This window comes from Ambystoma mexicanum, chromosome 4q (genome assembly GCF_040938575.1).
Source record: "Ambystoma mexicanum isolate Mex_15411 chromosome 4q, UKY_AmexF1_1, whole genome shotgun sequence".
Classification (NCBI taxonomy): Eukaryota; Metazoa; Chordata; class Amphibia; order Caudata; family Ambystomatidae; genus Ambystoma; species Ambystoma mexicanum.
In genome coordinates this window covers 711,713,152-711,741,040 of record NC_090928.1, presented here as the reverse complement: position 1 = coordinate 711,741,040, position 27,889 = coordinate 711,713,152, and the positions used below count along the sequence as shown (strand labels likewise).

The following is a 27,889-nucleotide window of genomic DNA, read 5'->3' as shown; positions in this document are numbered from 1 at the left end:
GCTCAGTACCTCCCAGGAATGGATGGGCAGGCATCCGGGTATGGGTACCCAAGCACAGTGCAATTTAGTGGGGAACCCCAGGAGAGTAGGCCCATTAAGGGCATCCTGAAAACCTCTGCCCAGTTAGGTCAGTGGGGGGGGGTACCCATCAAATCCTGGCAGCAAGGAGGGGTCTGAAGACTCCTCTGAGCATTACAGGACACAGGAGACCAGGTCCCCACATTCTGCCAGCCATTCCCAGGCCCGCAGAATCCGGGAAAACCTGGAAGATCAGACGGGCACCTCTGGGAGCAGCGCTTCTGAGTCGGAGGATGAATGGACCAGGGTTACCCGAACCAAAAAGGCCAATAAGGCAAAAAGGGCCTTGCTTAAGGACCCATTGAAACAAATAAAGGCAATAAGGAGTGTCATCACGCCTTATCATAAGAACGTCAAGTATTCTCTTTGGGAACACTTGGAGCTCAATGAGCAAATGATGGAGACTTTCCATTTGAAGGACAGCCAAAGCTGTATTCAATATGTAAAGTGGACCTTCTCACCAGAATACTCCAGTTTCTTTGCAGGGCTGGAGGATCAAAACCATTCAAGGTGGTCCACATACAGGGCGGCCATCTTGAAACATTTTTCTGTGCACAGAAATCCTCAAGAGGCTCGCAAGGCAGCCTACAATTTGCAATGTGGGGAGGATCAGGCCCCACAAGAGTTTGTGCAAGAATTAAAGCGTGCTTTTGCGCAGACCACCAGAAGGGTGCGCACGGATAGCAGAGAATTTATCAATACGTTTTTCCATGCCTTACCCAAATACATAATGACCCAGCTCGTGAGAGATTTTCATGAGAAAAGATCTTTAGACTGGGTCATTGAACAGGCTACCCGCATCTATGAGGTGCAGAAGCCCATCGAAAATAAAAATAATGCGCCGAAAAACCCCAAAACCAACAGCACCCCTGCTGCTGCCAAGGTGGCAGAGGTAAAGGTTGCCCCGTTTTAGATTTGGAGATGGGGGGCCTAAAAACCTGCCTGCACCAAATAATTCACAGCCCAGAAGGCCCTCGGGCCAGTCACAGACAGGGAGTCGAGGAGGTAGTCCCACAAATGGGGTCCCCCGCTCCTCTGACTATGTAAGTCCCCGCTACAAGGGAAACCGACCCATCCTGGGTTATGTGTGGACTCCTCCAGCCCAAGGGGGGGGATCCAGCCAAGCGCCTTACCTGGGGAACTTCCCTCCTAACTTCCCCCAGGAGGGCAGAAATTCACCAAATCCTGGGCAGAACTTTTTTCCAAGGTATCCACCCAATTTCCAACCCCAAAACCATCCATCCTTCTTTCCCCAATTCCCTGAGCCCAGACAACCTAATCCGGGAGAGGGGAGGCCAAGGGTGGAGGGGTACCCAAATCTTCCCAATCCGGGGTATTACCAGAGAAGGGATAGCTACCCTTCCCGGGATCAGCCCAGGGGAGAAAATAGAGCCCTCTATCAGCCTGAGCGGGTTTCACAACTTGAGCGCCAGGTCCAAAATATGGCACGAGATCTGGGTCACATACTGAGGGCTCAACAGAACCCTCAGATGAGCATGCCACCGCAGAATGCCCCAAACTCTGGACCTGGTGCTCCAGAACAATGACGGGGGCAGCACCCAGATAACCTACCGGTTCCCAGGGAGGAGGCACAAGGGGAAGGGGGGTGTAAAGCCTTGGAGGAAGCTTCCTTCCCAACTTGTAAACAGCCCCTGGAAAACCAGGAACCGGAAACAAAATCTCCTACCCCTGAAAGTCTGCCACCCAAGGAGCAGAGAGGAGGTAGGAGAAACAAAGGCCCCAAACAGACCCACTTTGTGGAGGAGGTACAGGTCTTCCAATTTGAGGGAGAGGGATCCTCAGAGGATCCTGGGGAAATGATCTTCTCCTTTAGAGATGGGGGAACTCCTCCCAAGGAAAAATGGGTCCCAAGGGATTCCAATCCAGACTGGGGAGATATGGAGACTGAGCTACCGCCGCCCATCATCTCATCCCAGAACCCACAATACCGAAATCCCCTGGTTCAAACCCATCCTGGTGACTGCCTCCAAAAAGGGGGGGGGTGGCCCAGAACTGGAACCAGGGGAACCCACAATGGCTCTGATCTCCAGTTGCCAACTTTTTCTTTCAGATTCCCAAGACTCTCCACAGAATTCTGCCCAAATCTCTTCTCTCGCAATGTCCAAAACCAGAAGGTTAGCCCACCAGTTGTCCAAAAATGTGCATTACCTGTGCCCCCTTGAGGAGAAGGAAGGAAGATACTATGCCTCGGTACAAGTACAGGGGCAGGGTACAATTTTAGCACTGGTGGACACTGGATCCCAAGCTACCCTTCTGTCCAAAAGGGCCTTTGAGGAACTAAATGCAGGAAGGGGGGAGAATTACCGTATTCCTCTCAACTCTCTTCCTGGACAACTGCAGAACTTTGACGGGAAGGAGATTCCTGTCGAGGGGACTGTAGATTTGGGCATCAAAATTGGGCGACACAAGGTGAAACACCCAGTCATAGTAGTGACTCCAGAGGGCACCCCTTGTTTACTAGGGATTGACATCCTGAGAAGGTTGTCACCCCTAATAGATTACGTAAACAAGGTCCTCTGGACCCAGACTAGCCGACCAATAAAATTAAAACAGAGTGTCAACCATGTTAGTTTAAACGGCACCTGCCACATGGTTGAACAAAAATCTGACCAAGTAGAATTTCACTTCCAGAACAACCAAACTCCAGACGTGACAGTAATAGCAGTAGGACAACAGACTGGTGATGGGGGGTCCTCTCTATTTCTGAAAATCAACCTTCCTTCCATTTTAACTTGGTATTCCACACTGGAAGGAAACACCCTGAAATTCTTTACTAATCCACAATCAGAAATTCCCACTCCTATAGTCCAGAAAGATGTGAAATCAGCTCAGAGCCTGGCTGATATTAGGCAAATTGGAGAGCAGTTGTTCATCCCTGTCCAGTTAAATGATGGGAAGGATCTTCTCGAGGTCTTGCTCGAGTGTGTGTGAACAATGGTAAGAGCTTCATCAGCGAAGCCATGTTCCGCCAACTCCCAAAAGATCCAGCCATTCCCACATTCAAACTGATAGACAAATGGAAAATGGACCTGGAAGCACCTAATCCCAAACATCTCCTGCCAAACAGGTTTATGCTCAAAATTTCCATTGGCAACAAGAGCAGACATTCTCAATCGCTTTGCCATCAGTTTGGAACTAATAAACTTCAAAGCTTGGTCCCGATTAGCGGATAATCCCATGGGCTTTGATGATCCAGAAAAAGCATTTAGGTCAGCTCAATTGCTACCTTATGCAGTTGAAATTCAGATCAAAGAGGAAGTCACCATCCCAGAAAGGACCCGACAATTCTCCCTGGAAGTGAAAGTTAAAAGAGGACAAAAATTGCAAAACCCTGATGCTTATATACATCTAAATGCTTCTCTCCAACAGCAAGAGTTGGGGGTAAACCCAACTCCATTAGTCAACATAGAACATGACACCATTCCAATAGAGGTGGATAACAGCGACTTAAAGAGTATTACTCTAGCCGCAGGCACCATTATTGGAATGGCGGTTGATGACCGACATTTCTCCATTGATTTAGGAAATGAACTGTTAGGACCAATCCCCAAGGACTGTTTTGACAGTGACAGTGATGACAAAACAACACCAGACAGGATCTTCACCCGGCATGGGGGGAACTTCTTGGTGTATACTTCTTGCTCTTACGGTAAGGAAGATGTGACTTGTGACTTCAGGAGGGTTGAGGTGATTTTCCAGGTCCATGAGGGCTGCCTTTCCCACCTGAAGCCTCCAGTCCAAATCAGCACTCTGACCAGGGACTTCTCCACCCAGCTGGAGGAGGCCGCTGAGATAGCCAAACCAGAAGTCTTTCCAGGCATCAGGCAGATGGTGTAAGAGAGAGTCAACCTAGCTGATGCCTGTGTGACTCTGGAACAGAAGCAAAAGTTGAAACAAGTTTTCTTGGATTTCCAAGATCTTTTTGCGGTAGACTCATGTGACTGTGGTCGCACCGACATCCACACCACAACAATTCCCACGGACCCTGGACTGACTCCAGTGTTTGTGAAGCAATATTGCTTGCCTCTCGCATCCATGGAGTCCCTTACTGAAATAATTAAGAACCTAGAGTCCCGGGGAATAATCCGTCCAGTTCACAGCACTTTCAATAATCCGGTGCTGGGAATATTGAAGCCAAATGGCCAGTGGAGACTCTGTGCCGACCTTAGGGAGCTCAACAAACGGGTCCATACTTCCCGATGGCCTCTGCCCTACATTGACCAAGGGCTGGCCCAGATTCAGGGGTCACAGGTATTCACAGCAATAGACCTGACCAATGGATACTGGACCGTGCCTGTCAGTAGGGAGGACCAATACAAACTGGCTTTTACCTTTGGGGGCCAGCAGTACACATGGACCCGGACTCCCTTCGGATACCTCAACTCCGGCAATGAATTCAACATTTTCCTACACAAGGCCATGCCCGACCTGAGTGCAAGGGGTAACCTGGCTTATGTAGATGATGTCCTCATCAAAAGTTCATCTGTGGAGGAACACATAGCGGAGATCCGTTATGTTCTGACCCAGTTGAGGGCCGCCGGAGCAAAACTTTCCTTTCAGAAAGCACAGTGGTGTAGAACCCGTGTTAATTTCTTGGGGCATGAGATTACTCCTCAGGGTCTCTGTCCCCAGGAAAAGAAAGTGGAAGCACTTCAGAAACTGAAAGACCCCACACCTCTGCGGGAACTAAGGAGCCTCCTTGGACTGACTAATGACAGCAGAAAGTTCATTGAGGGCTACGCAGAGATCACCAGACCCCTGATTCATCTCCTGAAGGGGGGGGTCAATGGGAATGGGGTCCAGAACAAGCCGAGGCAGTAAGACAACTCAAAAGAAGCCTCTCACAAGCGCCCTGCCTAGCTTACCCTGTCAGAAACAAGGAGTTCTTCCTGGAGACAGGGTTCTCTAATACGTGCTTGACGGCAGTATTATACCAAAAGCATGACAAGGTCAATAAAGTAATCTCCTATGCGAGCAAAACTTTATCCTCTGTAGAGGAAAAATTCAACGATTGTGAGAAGGCACTCCTGGCAACGGTGTGGGCAGTGAAGAATTACCGCCCGTTTATCCATGGGCAACACATCATAGTGAAGACTCCGCACCAGCCTCTGCGATATCTCCGAAGTGACAGAATCCGGGCCGGAAATGTGAGTAATTCCCGAACTACTTCCTGGATTCTGTCAATGCAAGGCTTTCCTGTGGAGGTCAGATATGGCCAAATCAAGAAGAGTCCCCTCGCGCAAGGTCTGGCTGACTTGCATGATTGTGCCAGAGAAAACTGTCTCGAGGACGACAGTCTAAAAATCAAGGACAACACGGAGGCATACCTTAATTCCCCACACAAAGTCTTTGAAGAAGATAAGTGTGAGGGAATGCCCACTGTCTATGTGGATGGATGCTCTTACCATGTTGACAACGACGAGGAGAAAGAACTGGTGGCCGGCGTAGGGAATGCATGGGTGAATGAGTTCCCAGAACCCTCCGCTGAATACAAAATTGGTCCCCGAAGTAGTCAGGTGGCAGAATTGATGGCTGTACATCAGGCCATCCTCACTGCTGTCCAACATCAACTCCACGAACTGGTCATAATCACAGATTTGGATTATGTACGGAACGGGTTCGTGGAGCACCTGGTTAATTGGAAAACCAGAGGCATGTTATGTGCTAATAACAAACCCTTGAAACATGGGAAGTTAATCCAAAACATTGATGATCTGGTCACATCGAATGGGATGACCATCTACTGGAAAAAGATCAAGGGTCATTCCAAAGTAGAGGGCCCAGACAAAACTGGAAATGACTTAGCTAATCAGCTGGCCAAAACCGGGGCCATCCAAGGGGATCTAATCGAAATAGAGTCCCTGTTGGGGGAAATCTAGGTCACTGCTATCACTAGGTCCCAGACAAATGCTCACAATGATCTTTCAACTGCACAATGGAGCAAGGAGACCCCTGATTCTGATTTGATTACAGCTCAGAAGGGGGATCCAATTATTGGTAGGTTTTACCAACACCTTGAGGACCCTGAGAACTTTCCCCTGATGGATACCGATTACATTGGGAAAGAGGACCTAAGAGTGTTGATGAAATGTCCAAAAATGTTCCGAATCCAAGACGGTTTGTTGGTAAGGAAATCCCAAGCTGGCCATGATCAGTGGGTGGTTCCTACCTCATTCCGAAGCCTGATGTTAAGTCACGCCCATGATGCGGCCACCGCCGGTCATAGGGGGTTTCACGCAACACTGGAAATCTTAAGAGAGGTTGCATACTGGCCACACATGGGGCAGGACCTCGACCAATACTTGAAGGGTTGTCTTGTGTGTGCACAATTTCAGCCATCATCCCTCACACACCATGCGCATCTCCAAAAGAGGGGGATGACACTGCCATGTTCAGATTTGCAAATTGACTTTGTAGGCCCTGTGATTCGCTCGTCTAGAGGAAACAAGTACATGTTGACCGTTACATGCTTGTTTACCAAGTGGGTGGAATGTCTCCCAGCCCCAAACTGCAAGGCAGAAACAGCAGCTGCCCTGATGATTAACCACATCTTTTCCCGTTTTGGTCTACCTCAAAAGATTGTGTCAAGCAGGGGTAGCCACTTCACCAGTGAAGTAATGACAAAGATGTGGGAGATACTGGGGTTAAAAGGAAGCTACACATTGCTTACAGGCTAGCTTCTTCTGGAGCAGTGGAGAGATATAACCGAACCATTGTGAATATCTTAAAAATGTTTGTGGCAGATTCTGGGCCAAGTTGGGATATCCGATTACCTCTGGTCCTAATGGCCATCAGATCCACCCTTTCATCTGCAACTAAAATGTCACCATTTGAGTTGATGACGGGGCGCAAGATGGTGCTTCCCCAGCATTTGCTCTACAGGATCCAAGAGCAGACACTGATAAATGCCTCCACAACTCATGAGTATGTGGAGAATTTAAGGAAACACCTTCAGCATGCTTTTGCCTACGCTCAGCGGAATCTAGAAAGATCAGCCGAGAGCATGAAGACCAACTATGATTTAAAAACTACCCAAAAGGAATATAAGGTGGGTGATCAGGTCTATCTATACAATTTCCAAAGGAACCACCCAAACAGCGAAAGTTTTTGCCTACATGGAAGGGACCGTTTAAAATTATAGACAAAATCTCCCCTGTGGCCTACAAGATCCGCATCCCCAAAGGCGGTTTGGCAGAGGGGGAAGACAAGTGGGTACATATAAATCAGCTAAAGTGTTGCCATCCCAGGCACACTCTGCAACAACTGGAGGAATCCACTGGAATCCCAGAGGGGGCCGCTCCAGAGTAATTCAATTCCAACCCTAAAATATCCTACATATATCCTATCAAATTCTGTGTTTCTCAAGTTATGTGTTCCTGTCGCTTAATTTAAAAAAATGTGCATGTTCATATCTGTTGAGTTCTAAAATATATATGCCACCCCACTATATCAATGGTGGGTGAGAAATGTCCATGAATAGGTATTGCCGCTTTTCCTTTGTCGTCCTAGGAGAAAGAAAACCTGGAGACTGGCCAAGGAGGACGATCCGGAGACCGGGAGCAGAGACCCAAGGGGCCCGGGGTACCACCCAATATTCCCATCAGGACCGGCGAGGAGAACCGATCGATCAGTACCGGATGGAGGAAATATGCTGATCTGTGCCATTTGCAGAATTGGAAGAAGATTATGCGGACATACCAGTGTGTGGGTCAAAACCTTCTGTGCACCCGACTCCCCATCGACTCAAATTCAAAGTGCAATTGTGTGGGGGGCCTTGTTGGGTGTCCTGACCCACGTTTGAGCTATCATGCTGCAACATTTGGTGCTGTGGGCTTAGAAAATCCAAGATGGCAAAAAAGCCCACATGTGCACCAGAATCCAGGAGAACCACGCAGTTTGTGCATACACCAAAATGGCTGCCTAATTTGCCTTCCACCAGGGCGAGCATGATGGGCCAGGGTGCCATGAGTGAAATGGGTGCCAAAGGTAAAACAGCAGCGCCTGTTAGCTCAAAAACGCTTTAAAATTACCTTTGGTTTCTCTGAATGCCAGCTCAAAATGCCTATTTTCAAACATTGCAACACATCCAAAAATCTCACTGAACACCAGCGGACATCTGGCAGAATGAAGTATGTGTGCATACAAAATCTGGGAAGATGAAGAGCCCAAAACAATGTTCATAACAAAACTGGCTGAGCTATGCATGTCAGCAGCCTAACTGAAACTGGATTAAAACCACCAAAATCGAAATGTTTAAATTAACTGAGTGACCTACTTTTGAGTGTCACATAGTTTGTAACTGTTAAAATGTCATAGCTTTGAACTTAGAATTAGCATTCTAGCTGCATATGTAAAAATTGTATTGACTTAAACTGGGAACGAAAAGTGACAGTTAGCTGAAACCTGGCTTAATGAAACTGAATTCTGCCTGACATCTACCCCCACAGGAGTTAAAACCTGCTCAGCCACTCTTCGCCTTGCCAAAAGGAGTTGTCACCTCTCTGATTAGATTAGGGGTGGAGCAGCTGGGGACTACAGGGAGTTGAACAAAGGCCTGTCCTGGACTCAGGCAAATGTTATATTGGGGGCATCGTAAAAGTGGCTTCCTCTTGGGAGAAGTGGGAGGAGAAGTGCCTCTGGGAGCCACCCGAGCTGGAGGCGGGGACAGGCAGAAGCTTCCCCCATGTGCTTTGGAACCTAAATCACACCCATCTGGGCCAGAGCATAATTTTAAAAAGATCGATAACTCATAGTGCGGACTTGTCAGAATTATACAAGTAATATCATTATTTTTGTGATTTTTCTGTGAACATTTTGGGAGGTGTTAGGACCCTGTGGTGTATTCTGGGGGGTTGCTAGCGGAAAATAGGGTCTCACTCCAAATGTCTGCATGTTAAAAATCTGACAATTCATCAATTAATGTCCATACTCCTTGCGCACATGTGTGTAATTTTGGGTAAATGTCCGATATTGCAAAACCAGTTAAAAAGCACAAAATGTTGTCATTTTTGAATGCAAGCCCCCAGGAAGGTTAGAGGCGGACAAGCATGGACCATAAGGAATATATAATGTGCACATGTAATTTCAACAAATTGTATATCTGGAAAAGATGTATTTGAATCAAATATAGATTTGTGGGCAAACTGACCAGGGGAGGATCCTCTGACCATAAAACCTACAGCATCACTCTGACTCACATTTCCTTCCCCCAATCATGGGAGAGGGGAGAATTGGGCCAATGACAAGTAGAGAGGGGCAGGCTTAGCTAGGCCCAGGCACACACCCATTTCCAAAACACATAAAGAGAGACTGCTGGGACCGGTAGTGACATTCAATTCCATTTGCTGCGGAGCATGATGACCGACGACTTCACATCCAGAGATCCAGACTTCAATCCATCAATCTCCAAAAACCAGAACTTTACTTCAGAACTTAAAGCAAGGGCCTAAACCCACAAACTGAGAACTCTTCTCAGCAGGCCTCAGCAACCTTAAAATCATTTGCAAACTATTCCAGCGAGCTGTTTGAATTCTTTTGCCAAGAACAATTGCCAGAGAACCAGAGGCCAGAGATCCAGAGTGACCCAGACCGCTGTGAGCAGAACCAGAGAGCTGACCCAGATCACTGTGAAGTGCCGAGACCAGAACCGGAGTCCAGTCCAAAACCTGAGCAGATCCGTGGCGAGGTCTATTTCAAATTTATATTGTGAGTACCTAGCAGAACTGTGCAGAACCAATCTCTTAGTTAAAATAATCTAATCCAAACTATTTAAACCTAAGTAGAACAGCCTCCGAGAAATTGTGTCATCTGTCATTTGTAAAGCTGCACAACTGTCACCTGTCAATTCTGAAGCTGCAAGCTGTCACCTGTCATTTTGAGTTTACTTTAAATCCGAAAAACTACCTTTATTTAATCGTCCGTATCTCGGGAACCGTTTGGGATAGGAAAGAAATTTAACTTTCCTCTGAGAGCTCAGAATCTCCGCTTTCCAACGAACCTAGAACCGACTTGCTACTCCTTATACATTTGCCGTAATCACGATTCACGCACTCGCGAATTTTACCGCGATTTGCGATTTGGTTAAAAATCCAGCCACGTGTAACCATCAGCAGTCATTTCTTTCCTTGCTAAAAATTTGTTGGCCTCTTAATCACCATCTCTGAATCATTGCTAAAGTGAGCCTGAACTCATCCCAAGTATCTCTCAATCACCCTGAACCTCCTAAAGGGAATTAAAAGCATTTTCAGCACATTTCTCACTTCATTGCCACCACATTCAAAGCACTTGGGCCTGTGTTTTAAAACTCATACCGGTTTTCTCTAAGCTTGCTGGGGGGAACTGAATTTCGTATTGTATTTGGTTGCATTCCTGAGAACTGTGTGCTCCTCTTTCCATCTACTTCCATGTCTTACATTGCATAGGGGAGGGGGGTGAATTGCCAGAGAAAAAGTGATTATATTATCTTTTGCTAAAATCATCTCAAGTATTTCTGTACTGCATTTTATTCCTCATTGCTTTTCCCTTGAAATCATAAAAGTATTTTTGCTACTTGATCCATCCTATACTAACTCCTCATTGATTATAAAGAAGTGTGCTAGTGTCAGATTACCCATTGTTGATTAACATTATATTTATAAGGGCGATATCGATTATTAATTTATTATAAAAGCGTGGTATCTATATTTTGTCTTATTTCTCAAATAAACCTTTTAAACTTGCAAAACAGAACTACCTCTTGGCTCAGTGGGGTCAGGGGGATTCTAAGAGAGGGGTGTTATATAGGGGTAGTCATCCAGAACTCATAAACTGGACATAAAGATATATCAATAAGGGTTTCCATTCAGTATCCCAGACTAGGCATTGACTAAGCTGTAGTGTTGAATTGAATCCTCTACATTACTGTTGCTTCTGTCTCTGAAATGGATCATTCACTGATCTGCCAACGGGTGTAGGATAGGTGATGTATTACTCAGTATTCCCCTTTCTCTTTTTTGGGGACCAGCCCTAGTGGGGAACAGATGTATTTGCAAAGGGTATTTTTCCCTAGGGGCGACTCACCCTACCTAGATCAATTTCCTTCTGTATTCTTGTCTTCGCTATTTCAGGTTCTTCTCTTACAGTTTTGGGATTATTTGGTATTTCCCCTGAGGCACCGCTCTGGAACGGGATGATGAACCCATGTTTGAAACCTTCTGTAATAAAATTGCTGCTCTCTTGATCAGGGAATGGCTGTAGCCATTCTATCACTGCCTGCAGCTTGATTAGCAAACTGCCGATGCGCAGGTCGGCATCAAGGGTGGGATCATTGTGCATTTAGTGCTGCTATGTTCTGCTCCACATTTGCTACACTGCTGTTTGTATCTACATTCTTTAACCCAATCGCAGCTACCTTTTCTTTTAAAATTCCAACATATATTTGGATTCCCATTCTGTGTAGGCTAGGGGCGAAAATTGTGGTGTCTTGTGGTTATATGTTTTTGAACCCAGGGTTGTCTCCTACAAAAGGACTGCCAACCCTTGTTTTGTTTGAAGGAGTTGTCACTGGATTTGTGTGTGTTGTGATAGTAGGGTGTCCCCACTTGTTGCCCTGACATGTAGGTTTAGCCCTGGTTTATCCTTGCCTTTAATACATTTGTTGTATACAAGTTTGTTTCTTCCTCACCCCATCCTATGATGGGGTAGCTGTTCATTGACATCCTAAATTCCCTGTCGTAACTGAGCCAGGCGTCTCCCCCAAATGACTTGTAGACCTCAGGCACTGTGTGTTGCTAAGACAATAACGCTGACCCATCCTATGAAAATGTTTCCAATATTATGGTCCCTAAAATCTGAAAAGCTGACAGCCATTTTTGGAAGTTATGTTGCACTGGTGGCCTCTTTGTGCCATTATTTTCATTCTCTTTCTTGTCCTCATTATTGATGTCAAAACCTCTTTTCAGAAATTCCAATAACTAAAAGATCTCTATAAATTTCTCCATCCAGATTTTTCGCTTAACTTTCTTTTCAATGTGCCATGCTAATGTTCTTCTAATCTTTCTCTGCACCATTGTCGCACTGTGTACCTCCCATATTTTGTTTTGAAATCACCCTCTTTGTTTTTATTTTCCTTGAAGTTCTTTTTAATTATGGCCTTCTTTTTTACCAACGCACTAAGGTGTTGTGAGAGAGGGGCCTCAACGACCGGTGGGGGGTATCTGTACTTCTGCTCTCTATATGGTAGAGGATAGGCACAGGAGACCCCAGCCAAGATTCTCTATTTCGGTAGCAATGGTCGAGCAATCAAGGCCTAGCTTCTCAGGAGGTGATGCAGGCTGGTTCTTAAGTACAGTGTAGTCCCCAAGCCCCCACAAAGGAATGTCCACACACTGTATTGGTTAGAACACAGTCTTTATATAATCAATATTCAAGGTTATGTACACTTATCATAATAACTCACTTTGTACTCCGGAAAATCAACAATGACACATATATACAATTCTAAAGTGGTACCACCCTTTGTACTAGATCCTAGTAAAGTGCATCAACAATACTGTAACAATGGCACACAGATCAACAGAGTGAAACCAGCAATAGAAAGAGGAGAGAAAATAAGATGGTTGAGCAATAGGCAGAATACTGGCCCCTACCACTAGGCACAGTTCTGTGTGGCGATCCCCCCACCTGGGCAACCTGTAAATAAGGATATAGCACAAGCCCAGTCCATATATTGCTCTGCAAGTCTTATTCCCTCCTATAATGTTTTTACCCCCCCAATGTACCTGGTGGAGTCGAGTTCCTTGAAGAGGCGTCGACAAACGTCGAGGAACTCGGTGTTTGGCGACGGGGAATCGACGGCCCTTCTTGAATGCCTTCCCTTTCAAGCGGGAGGCACGGGGCGTCGAACGTCCGTCGACAAACAAGGAAGAACGGCGTCGATGAGGCGGCAGCTTCGTCCGAGCGGTGCTCGTCGGCGTCAGAGCGTCGGCGTCCTGCAAGGCAGAGGCGTGCGGGGCACCTCGGTGACAATAGTTCTGGACCGCAAAGATTGTGGAGACGGAGGCCCAGCAAGGGCGTCGAGTCGTTCGAGTCTTTGGGGTCTTCGGGTGGCGGGAAACCCACCGGCAGGTTTCTCCTCGGCGCGTCGGTCGTCCTCGACTTTCTCCGGCAGGATAAGCGGTCGACGATGCGGTCGAGAGAGTCCTTCGATTGAATGTTCTTAGGCAAAGGAGTGGACGGCTCCGGTCGTCGGCGGCACGGCGTCAAGTGGTTCCCACGGCTGGGCAACACAACTTTGACGGGCCTCCAGCGGTTACACAAACCTGCGAACCCTGGTCGACGGCAATGGACTTCGACGGCGTCGATGTCCGGGTGCTTCACTTCGATCTCCTCGGCGGTCCCTTCTCGGGTCGACAGCCTTTCGAGGGTCTGTCTTCCAGTGCGCTTCGGCGAAGATGGAGCGGTGCTCGATGGTCCCTCGGAGCACGGGAAGAGGGCGCCTTACCAGGTCCTCTCTCGGGTCAGTCTTCGACGATTTCGACAGCCTTCGGATCGGTCGAAGCAAATGCCACAGCAAGTCTTCTTCTTCCAGCTGGACGTCGAAGATCAGCAGTTCCAGTTACTCTTAGAGTGGAGACTCAGCTCCAGGATGCTTCTGAACGTTCCTGAACGTTCCTGAAACTCTGGCTGCTTCTGAACCAACTTCCAGTGGTGAGAGGTCCCCAGATATACTATCCTGCCTCTCATCCACACTGCTGGCACACACTCAGCAGCCAATCATACAGAAGGGCATTCATGCAGTCAATCAGCCAATCAGGCACACAGTGCATTCAGGCCACACTCCTCCCTTTCAGACACTCACAACAAGGAATGTGGATTGGGACAAGTACCCAGCCATTCAACACTACACACTGCATTCAGGCCAGTTTCGGGCAGGGCTGTCTCAGTCTTTGTCTCTCATGCCAGAAACCAGACAACCACAACAAGGAGTGTATATTGGTCACATACTCCATTCACCCAGGTCCCACCCACAGGAGGTACCCACAACATACAGTCACTGGGAAGGCTCCAGTCAGTCTAGCTGGGCCTTCACAACAACACCATATATGGAACTTCCACCCAACAGCCAGTCAGGGGGAAGGGACAGAGACAGGGCTTCCCAGGACTTTGGGAAAACAAGATAACAGGCAATAGAAAGCAAGAGGCCACAGGGGCCATCTTGTTTTCTATCAGGAATCAACTGATCCCAATGGCAGGGCCTGGGTATCCCAAAATTGAGGACACCCAGAGCACCTGTCAATTCCAGCATACCCTGCTCTGGGGCCACCCACAGGTGCCCAAAAACATACACTAGGGGCACAGGGTTGTACCCCTACCCATGGGTGCCATAAGGGTATCCAATGGGTCTGTTCACCAAACCAAAAGAGAGAGCTGCACTGCCAGGAGTCCCACATAGACTCCTGGGCAGAAAACATGACAGAACACACGATAAACAGCAGTAAAGGACAAGGATTCAGAGGCCCTGTCCCTCTGATGCATTTCCAGCATCACAGTTGTTCACTGTCATCCTCATCAGTTTTGTCTGTGTCATCTGAATTTGTTGTATCCCCTTTTTTTCTCATCTGTCTTTTCCCCAGTTTCTTAAACATACTTCCAATCTTTTCCATCACTTTTTGGTCATGCTCTGCTTTTGTATTTGTTTTCTCCAGCGCTCCCCTCTCCCCTCAGTAGCTGTGTTGTTTCTTTTCTCCTTCCACTTCCTCCCGGTAGCACCGTTCACTGCTTTTCCGGGGTCTGGTCCAGATGTTTTTTCATCTCTCCTGCCCTTCTTGTTTGGAGGGATCTCTGCAGTGTTGGAGTCGCTTGCACCTTCATTTTCATTTTCTCCAAAAAGGCTGGGGGATTGGCTGCCATCTGGTGCCCCATCCTGGAGTAACATCCTCTGGACCCAGTCCAGCCATTATTTCTCGGCTGATGCTGCCCATTCTAATAGCTGTTGCTCATTTCTTTTTCCACTGAGTGGCCATAATTACGCCTCCAGTGGCTGCTTTTATGCAACTGCAGCTTCTAGATGGCCCGGCAAGTGGCTTTCTCCTTCCTTTTTTGTGCCCGTTACTTCTGTGGCCTCGATTCTCTTTATCAATCGTACCTGCGTGGCATGCAAAAAAGAATTGTATTGCCGCACAATACTATCACAGCTGCGGCACGCAGAAAGGATCATCCCCGAATGGATCATGGTATCATGCACTTGATACCATGATCCATTCGGGGATGATCCTTTCTGCGTGCCGCAGCTGTGCTAGTATTGTGCGGCAATTCAATTCTTTTTTGCATGCCACGCAGGTACAAGCATTGCAGGGCCTTTGATGGAGTGCCCTCTCTCTCCCAGCACAGGCACATTCACACATTGGTTGCTGCTGCAATTTTGCGGCATGCCGTGACTGCTGTTCACCATGGATTTCACACCTTGTACTATTTCCCGGCTGTTGTGCATCATGCAGAGCACGGTCGTTGTGGTTCTTTCTGTGCCCCTGCCTCCTGTATTTATGGGGCTAGATTACCCCAAGGCCAGATTTCTCAGGTGGCCAGATCAAAGGAGTTGGTTTTGGCCCAACCGGTCCAGTCCCATTTTGTTGGCTTTCTTTCCACCTTTCTTCCTTTTTCTTCATTGTCTTACCTTTGAAGTGTGAGGTATCGTGACACCTCATACTTCCATGCTTGGCACTAGGATGACCATCTCTTGGTTCTCCCTTAACTGACAGTTGTTGGGTGTCCTGACCCATGTTTGGACTATTAAGCTGCAACATTTGGTGCTGTGGGCTTAGAAAATCCAAGATGGTGGAAAAGCCCAGAGTTGCGCCAGAATCCAGGAAAACTGTGCAGTTTGTGCACACACCAAAATGGTTACCTAACCTGCCACCCACCAGTGCAAGCATGATGGGCCAGGAGTGCCATGAGTGAAATGTGTGCCAAAGGAAAAACAGCAGTGCCGGTTGGCTAAAAAAGCGCTTTAAAATCACCTTTGTTTCCCTAAACGCAAACTCCAAAATCCCAATTTCAAACATTGCAGGATATTCAAAAATCTTACTGAACACCAGCAGACATCTGGCAGAATGAAGTTTTGTGTGCATACAAAATCTGGAAATATGAAGAGCCCAAAACAATGTTTATAACAAAACTGGCTGAGCTGTGGATGTCAGCAGCTTAACTAAAATTGGATTTAAAACCACTAAAATCGAAATGTTTAAATCAAATGAGTGACCTACTTTTGAGTGTCACATAGTATGCAACTGTTAAATGTCATAGTTTGAACTTAGAATCAGCATTCTAGCTGCATGTGTAAAAAGTGTGAGTTTAATTTGAATGAAGAAAAACTGGGAACAAAAGTGACATTTAGATGAAGCCTGGCTTAATGAAACTGGATTCTGCCTGACAACTACCCCCGACATGAGAGGGAATTCAGCAGCTGTGTTCCCAGGTCTGGCTGCATCCTGCTGCCCCTGCCAAAAGGAGATGACACCTCTCTGATTGAATTAGGGGAGTGGTACCTGCAGACTGTAGGAAATTGAACAAAGCCCTGTCCTGGACTCAGGCAAATGTTATATTGGGGGGGTTGTAAAATGGCTTCCTCTTGGGAGAAACTGGGAGGGGCACTGCATCTGTGAGCAAGCTGAGCTTGGGGGAAGTGGATAAACCAGAAATTCCACCATGTGCTTTGGAAAACCACACCCCTTTGGGGCCCGGGCATAATTTAAAAAAGATGGATAATTCATAGTGCGGACTTGTAAAAATTATATAAATAACATCATCATTCTTGTGATTTTTCTGTGCACATTTTAAGAGGTGTTAGGACCCTGTGGTATGTTCTTGGGGATAGTAGAGGAAAAAAGGTTGTTACTCCAAATGTATGCATGTTAAAAATCTGACACTTTATAATCTGAAACCCATATCCCTGGTGCACATTTGTGTAAAATCTGGAAAGGTTTAGAGGTCGTGATCTGGATGAAAAGGGCAGAATTCTGTCATAAGTGGACACAACATCTTACAAAGACAGGGATCGGATGGTTTGGTGCTACAGAAAATATGTTAACTGGACGTATAATATTAGAAAAATGGTACATGGATAAATATGTATTTGGATCAGAAATAGATTTGTGTGCAATTTGACAAGGGGAGGATCCTCTGACCATAAACCTACCTCATCACTCTGACTCACAACCCAGTTCCCCCAATCAAGGGAGAGAGGAGGAACTGGCCAATGATATGTTGAGAGGGTTGGGCGCAGAAGATGAGCCGACCCTCCCACTTTCTAAACACATAAAAAGAGCCACTGGAAGCCAGTTAGGACTTTCTTTTTCACTTTCTGTGGAGCATTTTGACTTCAGACTTCACATCCAGAGATCCAGACTTCAAATCCATCAATCTCCAGAGACCAGAAATTAACTCCAGAATTTGTAGCAGAGAGGCCTGAATCCACAAGCTGAATCCTTTTTCAACAGGCTTCCAAATCATTTGCAAACTATTCAACAGCCGGGCAAGCTGTTTGAATTTTTGCCAAGAACTTTTGTCAGAACCAGAGACCAGACCGCCGTGCAGTGCCGAGAACTTTTGTCAGAACCAGAGATCCAGACCGCTGTGCAGTGCCGCTAGCAGAGCTGACCCAGAAGGTAGAATTATCCAGTCAGCAGAACTAGGCAGAGACCGTCCGTGGCGAGGGAACCGCAGTCCAATCCTGACCCGATCCGTGGCGAAGTCGCATTCCTGTCCAAAATATAGTGAGTACCGCCAGAACTGTGCAAAACCCAATCTATTAGTTTAAAATAATCTAATCCAAACTATTTTAGCCTATTATAACTGCCTCCTAGAATCGTGTCATTCTGTCATCTTTAAACCTGAAAACTATCATCTGTCATTCTGAGCTTTAAAATTTCAAATCCGAAAAACTACCTTTACTAAATCGGCCGTATCTCCGGAACCGTTTCTGATAGAAGCAAGATTCAACTTTTATTTTGACGCAGAGATTCTAAGCTTTTCAACAAGCTATAACCTGACTTGCTACTCCTCATACTTCCTCCGTAATTGCGCTCAACGCACGCAACTAAATTTGCCGCAATTTGACATTTTGCTTAATTTCAGCCATGTGTAAAAATATTTGTCCTTGCTTTCCTTTGCTGAAATTTGTTTGCAACCTGACAATCATTCATAGAGCATTGATAAAGTGATCCTGAACTAATACAAAGTAGCTGTTACCCACCCTGAACCTCTAGAGGGAATTAAAATCATTTTAGCATATTTTTCACTTCTTTGCATACCATATCAAAGTATCTTGCCTGTGTTTAAAATTCCTACCTGTTTTCCTCTAAGCTTGCTAGGGGGGAACTGAATTATATTTGATTGAATTCCTGAGAACTGTGTGCTTTCCTTCCATCTCTTTACCTTGCATAAAGGGGGGGGTGAATTGTCAAAGAAAAGTGATTACATTGTCTTTTGTTAAAGTCATATCAAGTTTATTTTCTGTACTGCATTTTCATTCATCATTGCATTGTCCTTGAAGCCATAAAAGCATTCTCGGCTACTTTATCCTCTCTATATCACTTCTAAGCCATCAAAAAGAGTGTACCACTTTAAAATTATCTATTGTTGATCACTATCATCTTCACAAGTGTGCAATCAAATATTATGTTATCATAAAAGTGATATATATATATATATATTGTTTAATTTTCAAATAAACCTTTTAATTTGCAAAGCAAACCTACTTCTTGGCTCAGTGGGGTCAGGGGGATTCTAAGAGAGGGGTGTTATTTAAGGGTTGTCATCCAGAGTAAACGAACTGGACATAAAAATATATCAATAAGGGTTTCCCTTAGCATCCCAGACTAGGCATTGACTTAGTGTTGAATTGAATCTGCTTACACAGTGTCCCTCCCCTGCAATCTGAGAAGTAGAAATGGGGGTGCCTGGCCAATAGAATCATGCCCCCCCCCACAGCCCACTACTTACTACTACACTCATCCTAACGCCTATTCGCTCAAACTGCATGCCTGTGGCATTCCGGGTCACAGGACTTTCAGCTTAAGAAGGAAAGAAACGATGTGCCAAAATGAAACATGAATGGAGCAATGAGTACAAGATGCAGACAACTGGTCACTGTCGCAAGTCATAGGTTTTGGCGGTGTGGGTCTGTGGGATTTAATCCTAGGCCCCAAACAACAGAAATGAAGTGCCCACTGGGAAAATGGCTTGCCAGCATTCAAAAAACCTTCATGCTGAAAATTGGCCCATTTAGGCAAACTATGTGGGTGTATTTCTACAGTTGAAATCCAAAGAAAGCTACAACAAAAATGTAATCTGATTGCAGGTAGGAAAAGCACATCACATTGCTAGCGGAGACATGAATGCAGCACTTTTCATTGAAACTGTCGCCCATCAAAAATGTAGTGCACTGTGACAATTCAGCATAAAAACAAACAGCAGATAATTAAAAGTGTATTTTATTAATGACTGGAAAGAACATCCATGTACTTTCAGCGGCCATCTTTAAAAAAAACAATGCTGTGTGGAAAGAAAGAAGAAATCCATTGATGCAAAAGCAAAGTGAACCCTCATCATTAAAACATACAGTATGTCAAATAATAAAGGCTGTTAGAAAATGCAATATGTGAGTTCCTTTCAGCCAAGGACAATCAGTGTGTCTCTGGGTAGAATTCCCATATGGCTTTTCCCACTGCAAGTCTGGTTTTTGCATCTCAGTTGTATACAACTGCAAAGAAGTGTGGCCTGCCGGAAGGGTGTTGAAAACAAACTTTCCCCAGACCGGCGGTCTCTGAAGGCTCAGTTCTGTGCAGGACAAATGGCCCTAACCAGTGCAGGACTGGAACGTGGGGAAGGGCTACAATCAAAGGAAGCTGAAACATTGAAAAAAATAAAAATAAAAGGTTCAGATTGAAAAAATTGTTCACTACAGATAACAGGACAGGATGCCACATGGCAGGAGGACCTTGTAATATCAAAGGGTCAGCCTAGCTCATTATCTGAAGTGGGAGATCTCTGTATTGCCAAGGCCTCCCATGCATTTCAGACTGGCAGCTGACCAACTTCAAACAACAAAGAAGCTAATAAATAAAAAAGAGTCCAGGAAACTCTGGTAATATGCTGACCAGGAACGGCAAATGGTCTGGGGGAAGGGGAGAACACAATTTCATAACATGAAGATTTCCTATTAGTTTAAATGGACTGTCACAATTGATGCATTTTCTCAGCAACCACAAGTCACACTGCATACATGTATGTTTCATTTTTTTGGGATAATTTCAAGGCAATTTGTTGAAATAAAATGTGTCCACCTGCGACTTAGGGAAATGTAATGGCAAGCTAAAATGTGTTTCTGGCTGCTCTAAAAACATGTCCCGAATTTCAAAATTGGGGGGCTGATGGAGGGCAATAGGAATCCAGAACCTGTAGTTCTAGGAGGTATTCCCAGTCCCATAGAGATAGGGAAAGCCTAGGAGATAGGGAATGGAGTACCAATAACAACTTTGGGTCAGCAGGTGAATGGGCTCAGGTGCAGAGAAAGAGGAAGGTAGGGAAAGAACAAAAGGGTTTTGTCAAAGACCCAATTAGACAGATCAAGGCCATGAAGAGCTTCATGACCCCATCCCCCATACCATAAAAACACTAAGTATTCTGTGTGGGAACATCTAGAATTGTATGAACAAATGACATCCTCATTTGGAATTAAAAATGATAAATTGTATGGAGTTTGTGACATGGATGTTCTCCCCTGAGTACCCCAATTTATTTTCGGGACTGGAGGATCAGAATCATCATAAATGGTCCACCTTTAAGGTGGCCATTTTAAAACATTTTTCCACACATAGGAAACCACCAGAGGCCTGTAAGGCTGCATATAATGTGCAATGTGGGGAGGATTAGGCTCCTAGGGAGTTTGCGCAGGAGTTAAAGTGTGCATTTGCTCAGACTTCCTGGCAGATGAACACAAATAATAGGGAGTTAATAACTACATATTTCCATGCCCTCCCCAAGTACATAATGACTCAGTTGGTGCATGATTTTCACGAGCACATGACCTTGGATCGGATGATTGAACAGGCCACCAGGATCTATGAGGTCCAAGAATCCCAAACCATCTAACAAACCTGATGCTGTGTAGGTGGAGGAGCCAAAAACTATCCCTCCATTGGATCTGGAGACGGGGGGGCTAAAAATACTCCTTCTGCCAACAAGCAGATTAAAGGCAGAGGAGACCCTTGGACTCAGTCCAATGGAAGGGTAGCCATGCAGGATCTCCGACCAATCACCCCGCAGGCCCTACTACCTATGTAATCCCTAGGTAAAAGAGTACCAAACCAATCCTGGGGTATGTATACACTCCCCGGCCCAAAAAGGGGGAAAACAATCCGAAAACTGCCCCGGGAAACTTCCCTCCAAACTTCCCTTAGGAGAGAAGCATCACTCCACCTCACAATCTGAACTTTTTTCCCCAGCTATCCCCTGAATAACCAAACAATCTGCCTCTTTCCCTTCGGTTCCAGTACAATATATCCCTGAACACAGAAGAAGGGAGATTCAGTATGGAAAGTAATGAGGGGAATTTCCAGTACCTGAGCTACTCAAGAAATAATCCTATTTGTCCTGTTAACCCCAATTTCTTTTAGGAGGATTGATGTCTTTGTTGATAAACTAAAACTAAAAAAAATCTAATCTCTAAACTGTGAACTTCCCCAACACAGGCCTTTAAGTGAAAGGTGGTCTGAAAATTCCAAATTCTTAAATCATCCCAATTTTTGTTCTGTTCAGCTCCCCCAACACAGGCCTTTAAGTGGAGAGAGCGGTCTGAAATCCAAAATTCTTAAATAATCCCAATTTCTTTTTTTTCAAGCTTCCCCAAAACATGTCTTTGAGTGGAGATGGTCTGAAATCCAAAATATCCAAATCATCCCAATTGTTCTGTCCGACTTCCCCAAACCAAAGTAGGAGTGGGGGGGTCTGAAAAAAAAACTGCTAAATCACCCTGTTTTTATCTTAAATCAAATGTGGGTGAAAGAATAATTGCCATATGCATTTGTACACATGTGTAAGCCTTTTAAGCATGCAGGAAAATCGAACTTGCACAACACTGCATCTGTAAACTGATTTTGTTCATTGACCAGTGTTGATTATTTCTTTAGGTGAAATCTGTAGAAAGTAAAGTTTTGTGATTTGTGTTTTTTCCAACCAGCTTGTGTGATTTATTTATCTACCAAGAACTTTAATTGTGAGCCACAGAGAAGGTGGCATATATAGTTTAGTGTGATTTCTATTACCTATCATTCAAATAAATACACATATATTTCCTGTACACCGGCCAGGTTCTTGACTCATTGGTACCTCAGAGGGAGGGATCCAAGGGGTATGAGATGTACCGGAAATAGGGCTGAACAAAGAACTGACATTAAACAGTTTGTTGTGGAACACCTTGACTAGGGAGTGAAGGAACTCCTTGGCTTGATGGTGGCCTTTCAATAATCTGTTACAGGTCAGTGTCGAGGATGCTCACCCTTTAGGAATTGGTTCACCAGCCCAAAATATGGGAAATAAGACTGATCACAAACAGATCCCGCTTGCTGACCACACAGGGAACCTGGGAAAACTGGAAGGGGCTCGTTAAATGCGGCATCACTCGACTTGACTGCGAGTTGCCCAAAAGCACACACCTGTGGACTTTTATTCTGATATCCATTTATTGTATATACTAGGGCCTACGGCCAATTATGTTTTTGCACCTACCGCATACTCTCTGTTGTTTTCTTTTCTTCTTGTACATGCATATATGCAGAGAGTGACATTATGGGCGAGGCATCCTGCGCGCTACCAAGATGCATGTTGCTGGAGACACAAGCATGCCCCAGTTACACGTAGTCAGGGACCTGGCATGACAGCTGCCAGCCTGAGTGAGCAAGCTTGTATTGTCCACCTGTCCAGGCATAGAAGGGGCGCCACAGGCATGTGCTCATCGATGTGGCACAGGGCATGAAGAGGTGCCCGGGAACTATGACTAAGTCAAGGTTATGTCCAAATTGTGCTTCAGTGCAGTAATAGTGAATAGGAAAACACACATGGGAATCCTAAAGTGTGAAACTCAACACAAGTCCAGTGTAGATACTAAACATCGAGCGACCCTTCCCAGCCCCACACACACATCATAATTGAGCAGTGAACCTTCTGTCATTATGGCGAGACTCACAGTGCATTGTTATAGTCTAGCCACTTTCAATGTTGCACTACTCTTCACCTTTGTCTATCAGTTATGTATATATCTATCACCCGGGACGGGTTTGTGCGGCGGTTCTGTTTGAAGCAGGCAACATTCTACGCCAATGTATAATAGCCGCCTTCAGTTCTGTTATTGCTTTGAACGGGCACCTCCTAGAACTAAACTTTCTCCGGCATCTTCTTCCCTTCCGCTACACCTTGCTTCACAGGCAGGCGGCCTTCCTTTCACGCCCTCCTCAAGAAAGGGCGCTGTGGTTTAACGCTCAAGTATTACACCTAAACTCTCCCCCCATCCGCTACACTTTGAGGCAGGCGGCCTCCCACAACGAGCTCCCCCAGCGAGGGCGCGTATGGCTGGGTGACCGTGCTGACCAGGAACCATTAGTGGTTAGGTCCGTTCGGGGGCAGGTCCGTCACGGTGTAGATGCTTAAATCAGGAACACACAGTGAACCACCTGCAAACAAGAGCCCAAAAGCTGCTCTGGGGCCACGTCCGGCTGAAGATATTTGGGGTGCCACTTCAACATTATAAGAAATGCACCCAGCGTAAATACTAGCCGATTATCACGAGATGGGCTGCAAACAGGGAGCTGAAACTCTAAATACCCACTGTAAAGCTATGAATCCTTCTTTGCCAGCAAGGGGCTGACTTGGAGGAACTGTGCTAAAAGGCAATGTGGTGATAACACTTCAGTATCGCTGAAGGAAGTCATGGCTGTAAAGGCTCCAGCAAACGCAGCTTTTAATGGCAGCGCTGCAAAGCGCACATTTGAAGCCCCAGAACGAAAGTATTGTAGAAAGGAATGCATTGTTGTGTGCATTGTTGTGTCATAAGACTGCCAACGTGGCGGCAATTTCTGGGGGTTCGCTGAGGCCTCTTCAACTGAAAATGTTGAAAGGCCTTGATGCTGTCCTGTCTGGGGCTGATGCTCCGTGCCATGTTGCATCTAAACCAGCATTGTTCAGCAGTATGGGACAGGGACCCATCCACGCTGCCCAAGCGACATGCTAATTATAACGCTCATGGATTGATGTATGTGGGGGCAAATGTGGGCAGTCCTAATAATAGGAAATGAGAAACTGGCACTACTGTGTAGGGCAGAGTCGCCACCATATCAGATAATAAGGCGAGCGGGCACAGTTGCAATGCTCTTCCTTAAAGCATACGGTCGAAAAACACGACAGGGTCGCCAATGAGACAGGGTCCTCACTCAACTTTAGGATTTCATAACAAACAATCTTGGCATGGCAGGTAAGGGGTGCCCTTACATTTCAAGTTGTAAATGTGTGCTCAGGGCACATGCATATCAAGAAACGCGACTGTGACCAGCAAGCTGAGCCCTGCAACATATGTTACCGGAGCCATTATACACCTGCAAATATTTGCAAACCAAAATATCTTGCAACCACAAAAGAAGATTTGGGAAACGACGTCGTGCCAGAACTGTGTACCTAGGATAACAAACACCCGCTATACACACTGTGGTAATCCGCTGTCAACAAGCACGGTAATTCCCACCTCACGCGTTGACCAAAGGGTGGGTGGTGCCAAGAAAAGAAAGCGATTGGTAGCCAATGGGGGCCCGTCCAACTTGACAGCAGAACCCCACAACAACACATACATGTTGGTAATTGTTGACTCACGTGAAGTACACCTCAAGACGACTTGTGAATCAAATAATGACAGTGGCAGCTCAGTCGGCGAAGCGCCTGCTGCGGGTACTTGTAACTCGCAGGCCACAGGCCACGGGGTTATCTACACAATTACACCAGGTCATCGCTTGATGTATTTGGTGCAGAGAACTGTGTGTGGAAACGATAAGAGGTCGCACCTGTGGTATTATAAGGCCCCCTACCCTTCCGCCCACTCAGCATTCCGATTCGAAATTGGACCCCTGAGTTATGAATAGGATATTTGAGGAAAGCAGTGACGGGAGGACGATCCGCGTGTTTTCCTTCATATGTTTTCATTCTGTGTAATTATTATACTCAAATCTCACGGCTTGTGGTATGACACACAGCCAAAACCCCAGAGCAGAGGAGAAGGCAGCGAGCAGGAAGCAGTGTTGCCGTCACCTGACTCTACCTGCAATTACTCGCGAAGAAGGATAAAAATACAAGTGTGAGCGCGCTGATGTCTTCGGAAGCAGCACGCGTGCTGCCAGAGCGTACCTGCTGCCGCGCGGGAATCGCATTACACATCCGTGATGACGGACGAGTTCTTATTTGGGGACACTGACGAGGCACCGTTGACAAAAGTAGCCAGCGGCGTGGGACGGCGTACACAGGGAACCGGGCACACAGAAGCCGTGCCAGCCAGGGCAGCTTTCTCTACGCACCCGCGAGTCCTTCACTCGAGACAGCACGTTGAAACACAAAACGGGCCCGATTTACACACGCTGTTCAATGGGACTTTCCAATTAAAAAAACTATTTTGTGTATCTGGCCCTGGGTGTGTTATGCGGACCCCATGGCACAGACGGCAGGCATGTGAATTGAGACACAGGCATTAAGAAATGAAGTGGTTTGTCTTGGGCGACAACTTGACCAAGGGGGTGAGGGAGGTTTTGCGCTCCGATCTTATATGTAGGTACTGATGACTTTTTGGTGTCACAGTTGCGGATTTCAAGTATAAGACACACCAGTACATCTGCTATATATTTATATAAATATATGTAGAGCCTTTGATCCAAACAGGAAAACAAAGCCGTCCACTGGAAGCGTGCAGAGTATTGCAGCTGGTCGTGGATAAGAGGACATGAATGATATATATATATATATATATATATATATATATATAGCGGTGACGGGATAGGCAACATTGCCGTTGTGTTGTGTGCAACACTCGGACTGACTGCCGGGCAGCCCCAGAGCTCAGCCTGTCCTTTCTCCCGCCCCATCTCCCGAACTCGATGTGTTGCCCTTCCCCCGAGCCCGACGTTAACGTGCTCCGAGAAAGGTTTCCAGCGGTGCGCTGTGGCATTGCCACCCCGACGCGCAGTAATAAGCCACGGCGTGCCAGCCTTGACACAGAGCCCGCCAGCTGTGCCAGACCCGCCCGTCCCGGCCTCGCGGCGCAGCAGGTACAGCTGGAAGCCGACCGCGGTGTGAGTCAGAGCCGCCGTGCCGCTGTCACGCCCTCTCATTTCACACAGCACAATCGCGCTGCACGCCTCCCGTCCTTCCGTGATGCGAGGGGACCCCGCGAAGAAGCCCAGACCACTCCACGCGGAGCGCGTGCCCGAGCTCCCCGCTGGGGGTGCTGCCCCTTCGTCGAACTTTCCTGGACAGACGTGCCTGGGATATTTCTAAAATAGCCCACCATTCATACCTCCCCACAACCACCGGCAGTGAGCGCAGCTGCTCACGGCGATGTTTGTACACACGATGCTGTGTTGTACTGCCAATGCCCTGTGCCCGTCAATGGCCCTCTGCGCTGGCCTGGCATTGAACTTTCCGCTGTGAACTGGCAAGAAAGGGTGGTACTACTCCCACACACTATGAAGCCCGAGGGCTGTGAACGGTTTGGACTCTGACAGGTCTGGGGCTTTGCCCGCACCCCGGCTGCCAGCAACCGCGCCTGCCATCGGCTCACGGCGTCGGAGCATAGTCTTCGCTAGGGATCTAGCGGGCGGCGCGAGGGACGCCCGGCACAGAGGCAATGCACACACACACACACTAACACACACGCTCACACAGCTGGCCGAGCGCCTACTTACATCATCCCATTTCATGCACTTGGTGCCTTTCTTCAGGTTGTCAGAGACGTGGACACGTTTGAGCTGCAAAGCGTGGACCCCTGGTTGCGCCCCAGCCATGTTTACACATGGATCCTTCGCAGCGCAGAGAAATCAGGAATCCTCAGCAAATGAAGAAAGATGACAAAACGAAATTCCTTTGAGAAAAAAAAATCCGATCCCAGGCTCGTTGTGGTTGGTGCCAGTGTGCTGCAGCTCTGGCAGGCAAAATCCAAGTGACAGGTGGGTCCGAAGCTTTCCCTGAAGCTGGTGTTGGGCAGCGCTGGACGCACATAAACCAAAGGCGTGGGAAGACAGAGCCGCCGCGAAAGACCCTCGGAGAACCAGGGCCAGGCGGTGCTGTGTGCGCCGGTACAGCGGCTGCTCAGCTGTCAAGCGCTGTCCATCTCTTCCAGTGCCGCCCGGCAACGCATCCCCCTGCTCAGCGTGCGGCCAAGGAGCAGCGCAGCTCTCACGCACGCCGCGCTCCGGCTCCCCGCCTCCCCTCCTGCAGCCTCCCCACCACAGAGCCAGGCAACTTTCTCCTCCGAGGAGATCTGCTTGTCGCAGGAGGAGGCGCCACCGCCTGCCTCAGCGGAGCACTGCAGCCCACACAGGGAGCGCAGCACAAAGGTCCAATGTCACCGACTCATGCCTCTGAAGTCCACACAAGGGCAGCCAAGAAAATGAAGGAGTGCTGTATACACACAATCTGCTTATCTCGGGCTCAACAAGCTTATGTACACTGCAACATGTTAACATCTCGAAATGTTTCATCTGTTGCTAGAAGCTCACGTTTTGAA

General features: G+C 46.9%; 1 protein-coding gene across 10 annotated transcripts in view; it reads right to left on the bottom strand.

Annotated features, from left to right (window-relative positions):
- Positions 1-27,618, bottom strand: part of PLCB1 (phospholipase C beta 1) — a 3,004,223-nt gene extending 2,976,605 nt beyond the window's left edge. For 6 of the 10 annotated variants that reach the window (XM_069608284.1, XM_069608285.1, XM_069608286.1 and 3 more), the window contains exon 1: positions 27,069-27,618. In XM_069608284.1, the coding sequence (XP_069464385.1) occupies positions 27,069-27,167 (99 nt within the window). In that variant the 5' untranslated portion in view covers positions 27,168-27,618. The remainder of the gene's footprint in view (positions 1-27,068) is intronic. The other 4 variants (XM_069608287.1, XM_069608288.1, XM_069608289.1 and 1 more) reach the window with 2 other exon arrangements.
- Between the last annotated feature and the right edge of the window lie 271 nt (positions 27,619-27,889).